Genomic DNA, 6526 nt, shown 5'->3' with positions numbered 1-6526 from the left:
CTATTGCCTTCGCCACACGACTTATGGTAAGTCGGCAATATGAACAAATATTATAGGTACGATATTTATTTCATTATATAAGGTTTTGACAAACCGGCCCTGATTATGGACTATTTAGTCCTTAGTGATTTTTTTATATGGGGTATCATGACCCGCCCTGGGGTAAACCGCCAGGGCACTTGTTATCTGTTTATATGCAGGGGAAAATGATAAACCTGGCCTACATAATGGATAATTTAAAACAATAACGAGGCTAGCCAACTCGTATGGAGAAGGCTCCCCCGATTGCTTCCTTCGATGGCCGTTCAATCGTGGTCAAACTGGTCTTTAACTTTGTTTGGACCGTTAGATGCTCGCTGCTTTCGCTGTTGGTTTTGACCGCGTGGTAAGTTTGCATGGTCAATGACCGGTGGGCTCTTGTTCTGTGCCTATTGGCTGGGTAAACCGTTTCGAGGTGCGAGTGCGCCCTCTCCCCGCACGCCGTGTGCACGTCGTGCCATTTGCGGGGCTACCGTCGAAAGCCTCCCTCACTCCCTCCTCGATCTCTCTCCCTCAGCTGCCACAAACTTTAGGTCCCTTTCCTATGATCCCGTGGTCGCTGCCCCTGCTCCATCCGACCTCCCTCGTTAGTCGCCGCCGCCGCCGCTACGGCTCCTCCATCCACCGACTCTGTCCGTGCAGGTGGCCAGTTTCCTTCCGCCCCAACCTTCTCCACTGTCTCCCCAGTTCATCCTCCGTCCCTTGCTGCTCGAGATTCTCATCTGCTCAGGCCGCGAGGAAGCCACGTGAGGAGGAGAAACCTTGTCTCGAGAAGCCGCGGGAGGAGGGGCTCAACCAGAGAGGAGCAGATGCCAGCCAGGTAGTCGGCTCGGCCCGATGTCGTCCTTCATGTCTGGGTCGTGGCAGACCCTAGCGCCGTCCTTCAGGTGTCTTCACAGCTGCAGGAGTGTATGTGATCCCCCAACCATCTCTCTCTCTCTCTCCCTCACTCATTTTCTCTCTCTCACGTTTTGCCTTTGAGGTTGTAGATCTAAGCATTAGTTGTTTGTAAAAATGCTCAAGGTGGGCTGCTTAGAGGAGGGCAGTATGTTCTACAGTTTTAGTTATATGATTACATACAGCTAAAGAAAAGTTTACATGATTCTATAATTATTGTTGGAGATTTTTACTCACAGTAACTTTCTACAGATATGCACTACAAGCTAAAGGCGCGCAATCTGTATATTTTGTTCCAATAAAGAAACCCGGACCATATAGAATGATCCAATGATAGGATCCTGCTGTGTTCTAATGAATAGATTTTTCAAAGGATCTGTTTAAAGATAACAGGCATATATTTTTACAGAGATCATATTATTTTGATGCCCATGTAAGTTCTCTTATCTCTTTGATGTGCATCTTCTTTAGGAACTTACCTCGTTGCAATTTCTGGTCATGCTTTGCATAGCTAAATCGGTATCAAGAATATTGTATTGTTTATTTCTTACCACGTCTGATCGACTAATATGGCAACGTCTATGCAATACTTTTATAGAAGAAGTTGGTGGTTCATGGAGACCCAAGGTGCAATGACAGAAGATATCAGAGGAGCAGAGGAAAATGCAAGTGTGTATGTGTGAAAAATTATTGCTTTAACTCAAGGTATTGTTATCAGTCGTGTGATATATGAAAGTACATGATGCCACCATGCTCAAATTCTAGCTATTATCACTATCAAATAGTGTCAAACAGAGCATCTTATACTTTGTTTCTACATGCAGATCAACTCCTCGTTCTTTCAAGCGCTATGTTGCTTACTCAAATGTTTGTGGCGATTGTATCCTTGTGCCATGAATATTTGTACTTAGAAGATCAATATAAACATATTGGCTATCTATTTACCAATTCAGAATTTAAAGCACTTTATTTTATGGCCTCGAGTAAAAGTTCAGTCGTTGTTGGCTGGAAGACATCTTCAACACGCCATCAACACGAGCTTCCCAAGGTAATCATCTATTTATTATCAGCCCATATCTGGTGTGTAACAGGGTTCTTATGTTTCAAAATCCTCTGGCATCAGAAAGAAGATTTTGTCGATGATGTAAGATATCCACATGTTGTATATGTGGAAAAACCAAAGGCTCAGGATGTTAATTTTTTGGATGAAATGATTTATCAGGCAAAAACTACAAGTGAATTGGAAGGTAAGATACTGAATTGGAGTTATAGTAGTACCAGGCTTTCCATGATGATGTGTTGTTTATTATCCAGGGACTTGATAAACAAGCAGAAACCATAGATGCCAAGTTTCTAATGACAAAGTCTTTACGCTGGTTCATGTTTGCATTGGAGCTAAAGTTCTGTTGTTATTTAGTGTGTTTTGTATTATATCTAATATTGTTCCATACTTCCATTTCTCTTGGATGATTAAGACGATATTTTTTCTAACTTAATTAATCTGTCCCCTATTTCAGAAGTAACGCTCAAAAGCCGAAATATAATTCCTTGGGAAAGGGTAGATGTTAGCTTCAAGAGAAGTAGACAATGGATTTTTTCCCATAGCACCATTCAGGTATGTTATGAACCCCATTACCTTGGTAATAGTTTTCCTGGTGTTACTTAATTATCCCCTGGTATATTCTGTTGTCTCCATACATGTTAATCTGATAACATATACAAAGGCTGTGTAGGTAATGGCAGAGCAGATTTTAGTTTCATGATCTTACTTATGTAGTTCTGGCGATAGATAGCTTTACACTATTCGTCATGTGGTTCCCTGCTTCCTTCTGTTTTGCAGGTCCAGTTGTCGTTGCCTTCACTTGCTTTGTCGTTTACCGATCTGTCAGCTCGCTGGTTCCCTGTCTTGCTGTCAAGGTTTGTGTTCTGTGCCTCCATTTTCTGTTTTCTTTCTTTTTGTTTCTCTATATTACTTACTATTTTATTCTGCTACCTGACTGGGTGTTGCGCGCGTGCTTTATTTGTTTGTTTTGGTTTCTTATGCTGCTTATTTCATTTATACTGCTTCATGTGCTAGGATGTGCCTTGCTATGTCTTTTGTGATCCCAATTTTTTAGACCCTGGCGGCGCAGTTTGTTTGCCCGCTCTTTCATGCGTGTGGGAGATTATTGACGATGGGGTTGTGCTTGTTGGGGTGGAGCCAAAACAGTGTCTCCCTGCCGCCAGATAGGATGTTCTTCTGGGCAACTGGCAGTACGGGGGCATTGTCCGCCTATGAACAGGCTGCTTTGCAAGCTATAAAATTCTTACAGGTACGATGTAAATCATGTTGCTGTTGATTAGGATGATTCATATACAACTTGGGTCTATTTTTTAGCCTGATTAGGGGAGAGAGAGAGAGAGAGAGGCAGGGAGGTGCCTAGGACGAGTAGGAAGGCTCTGGGCAAAATTTTGCCGATCCTGTGTATGTTCTGTTTTGCCCAGTTAAACGTGTAAACTTCATGTCATATAGCATAATAATAGCATATGATAAACTATCGTTGTAATATTATTGAACTTGATATCTTGTTTGAACTAGATAGATAGTTTTGACAAGATTTTATCCTGGCGTAAACATGTTGTCATAGTGTCAACACAATAATAATAGAAAAACCTTTTCAAAATTCAGGTGAGGTGAAGCAAGCAAGCACCTCCCCGTGTTTTATATGTAAGCAATCACCTCCCCGTGTTTCTTTGCCCGACCATTGTTCGTTTAAACCTTTCTTCTGTATTAGCGCTACTGGATAACCGTTATTGATCTACCAAAAAGGAATCATAACACTACAGGTCATGGAAAATAGATATAATTAGCACATAATCCTGCAAGTTTCACCTAATATGCACATGTTGTTTCAGTTTTCCAAAATATATACCATTGAGAAACTAACTGCATGTAGTGTAGATTCTAGGATATTAACATTTGCAGCCATATGTTGGTTTCAATGGTGACGGATTTTTGCCAATCCCACAGAGATAATTTAATTCAAGACTAGCAAATACAGTTAAGTTTAAACTGTTTCCTTTGATGAAATTCTAATGTTTTTCTAAACAAAGTATGATGAAGTTAAAATCCATAATATGAAGCTGTGCCTGCTGCATCGGTACAGTTGATGCTTAGGGACTGATTCTTTATATTTCCTAATGTATTAGTTGAGATCAAGGAGAGAGCGAGCCATTGCAGAGGAGAGGGGATATGAGGGTGGGAGGAGGTCAGGCATTGCTAACAGATTTGCGGCAGAGTGGGAGAGGTGACGCCGGCCGGCGCCTCACCACCGGCTCCTGTTTGGCGGTGGCAAAGAGAAGGGTGCCGAGGATGTGTTGCTCTATGCATGGCTGTCGAAGTACATCATCATTATGATGTGTGTGGTTTTCTCTATTTTCAGCCCTACTGCTCCTGAGCCCAAATCCCATGACCATGCCCCCACCTGTCCTTCGTTAAAAGAAGGGAGTCTAGTTGCTAAAAAGTGAGTTTTCTTAATCAGTATGTATGGCCCCTCTACACATGTCATTTCTTCGTATTTAAGAGGCCCTCAAGCTTTGTCAGATTTCTAACAGATATGGGATTTTAATTTGATAGTCCCAACAACGGTGGGTACTGATGGAGCTATCTATTATTTATTGTCAATCTGTAATACTTTTGTCAGCTTCTAGCATGGCGTTGCTCTGCCAGAGTGTAACTTTCTCTGCATGGCATACACCAGTTACCATTAGTTGATATGTTTGTTGAAGTTTTATTCCAAGTTAAATAAATGTGTAGTGTGGCATACTGATTATTATAGTTTGATAATGTCAGGCACCGATGGCTTTAGATATGTAAATAAAATACCTTTAAGTAAAACTAAGCATTTAATTATTGTTCTGTTATGTTATTGATTTCACCGGCTTTATGTCGGCCGATTAGTTTTGAAGGATTCCACATCGGCTAATTTAGATTATGTTACTAGAGTATTAGAAGAAGTTCCTGATATATGTATTTAGAGCATTTGCTGAGATTTGATGCAAAATATTGATGACCAGGCATTATACTGCGCATAAGCACAATTTTTTAGTTTTTCTTTTTATTGCTGCGGCAGCTTTTCTATAGCAATAGCCAAATAGTGTGGCATAACACTATTCCATTTTCATAGGCCATAACACATCTTTACATGTAAGTTTGTTCTCTAGATAGTTCTCTTTCCAAGATTTTCATATCATATTTGTCATGGGATATGACTGCTTTACCATATTTTCCTGGTGTGGACGATGTTATAGAGTGAGCTACCATCACTTCTCATTACTGACTGTAATCAATATATATATATATATATATATGTGTTTGTGCCATAAAAGATGGATATTTGTCGAAGCCATTGTCGTGTCATGTAATTACTTGCAGATCAACTATATAGTTTTGTTCAGATTGTAAAGTGGAAACGATAAAACCCTACAACTCCTGTGTGATTGTCATTTGATTATTTACTTCCTCAAGTAGTATGGATATGGTGCTGCCAGGATATTAAGTATATTCATGAAGTTGTATAAACCATGTTCTACGATTCACTTATGTTATGCATATTTACTTTCCAGTTTTAGGACTGAAATCCACCCATTATAATGAATTTGGTTGTATGGGCATTATCTATTTGACTTAGGCTTGCTTCATCACATATAGACTGCTTTTCTTTTCCCCATTGCTTGTATGACCCAAAACTATCATGTATATGAGGCAAGTTATTTGCAATGTTTCACATTTTCTTACTTGCAATATTGTGCTTGCCTACTCAGGTGTTCCAAGACCCAAATCATTGGAAAAACAACACATACAACACTTTTTTCTTTTGAACTTTGGTTACCCTTATACAAGCCCCCGTTCATTTTGTTTATATAGTGGTTAGAATAGTAACCATATGTGCTTGCTCAATACTGATAAATGGAATATTTTCAAAGCATGTATGGTGTGGGTCTGTTCGCAATTTGGCGCAACGGGAGATTACTGAAAAGTACACATTTTTTCAATATGACATAGTCTTGAAATGGGACTCTACTACCAAATTAAAATGTGTAGGTATATCTCATTGTAGATGACAAGTCTATTTTTTTATTAAAGGGGGTTAAATTTGTTATCATATATGCTTGCCAGCTACTAAAACAACTAAAACATGGAATTTCTTTTCATGTTGAACATGGATTCAGTGGGTCTCTGCGCCATTTGTTACCCAGTCGACGAACCGAGAAAGAAAGGAAGGGGATAGACAGTCTTCGCTTGCTCCGCCCCTTGCTGCTTCTTATTCAGCTCCTCACGGGCCACAAGCATCGCTCTATGTGAGTTGGGCTAAATAACATATGGGCTATCCTAATACCTCCTGATCCCTATATCTCCGTATATGCACAATAAAGACATGTTTTTTCTTAGGTTTCCTATCTTTTTCCCTCTTTTTTTACAAGAGAAATATGCATGGCCAGGTTTCTCATCATGATAACCATGTTTCTAAACTTGCTAAAAAAATACAACCATGCCAACTTTACTCTCTCATCATAGTGCCCATATTTTCAAACTGAGCATATTCATATT

General features: G+C 40.0%; 1 protein-coding gene across 11 annotated transcripts; it reads left to right on the top strand.

Moving 5' to 3' along the window:
• Window positions 1-499: 499 nt before the first annotated feature.
• On the top strand, window positions 500-4753 carry LOC123091691 (uncharacterized). 11 transcript variants are annotated; one of them, XM_044513288.1, is made up of 10 exons: window positions 500-681; window positions 770-948; window positions 1189-1369; window positions 1535-1641; window positions 1761-1984; window positions 2060-2183; window positions 2454-2551; window positions 2777-2853; window positions 3146-3248; window positions 4126-4753. In XM_044513288.1, exons 5-10 carry the CDS (start codon window positions 1787-1789, stop codon window positions 4225-4227), a joined length of 702 nt encoding a protein of 233 aa, XP_044369223.1. In that variant the 5' UTR covers window positions 500-681; window positions 770-948; window positions 1189-1369; window positions 1535-1641; window positions 1761-1786; the 3' UTR covers window positions 4228-4753. The 11 variants fall into 11 exon arrangements, 7 of the variants coding, with proteins under 7 accessions (XP_044369223.1, XP_044369224.1, XP_044369221.1 ...); XM_044513289.1 differs by adding an exon at window positions 3605-3643 and having other exon boundaries at window positions 500-948; XR_006443413.1 differs by lacking the exon at window positions 3146-3248 and adding an exon at window positions 3605-3643 and having other exon boundaries at window positions 500-948.
• The last annotated feature ends 1773 nt before the right edge of the window (window positions 4754-6526 follow it).

The sequence above is a fragment of the Triticum aestivum genome, chromosome 4B, assembly GCF_018294505.1.
Source record: "Triticum aestivum cultivar Chinese Spring chromosome 4B, IWGSC CS RefSeq v2.1, whole genome shotgun sequence".
NCBI classification, from domain to species: domain Eukaryota; kingdom Viridiplantae; phylum Streptophyta; class Magnoliopsida; order Poales; family Poaceae; genus Triticum; species Triticum aestivum.
The sequence above is the reverse complement of the archived record's forward strand: the minus strand, read 5'-3'. Positions and strand labels throughout refer to the sequence as shown.

What these genes read in the sequence shown, in the direction of transcription:
- LOC123091691 (XM_044513288.1), top strand. Translation starts at nt 1,787, where the DNA reads ATGTTGCTTACTCAAATGTTTGTGGCGATTGTATCCTTGTGCCATGAA. An exon ending in TTTCCCATAGCACCATTCAG is followed by an intron (nt 2,552 to 2,776) that starts GTATGTTATGAA and finishes TCTGTTTTGCAG; the next exon opens with GTCCAGTTGTCGTTGCCTTC. An exon ending in AAGCTATAAAATTCTTACAG is followed by an intron (nt 3,249 to 4,125) that starts GTACGATGTAAA and finishes CTAATGTATTAG; the next exon opens with TTGAGATCAAGGAGAGAGCG.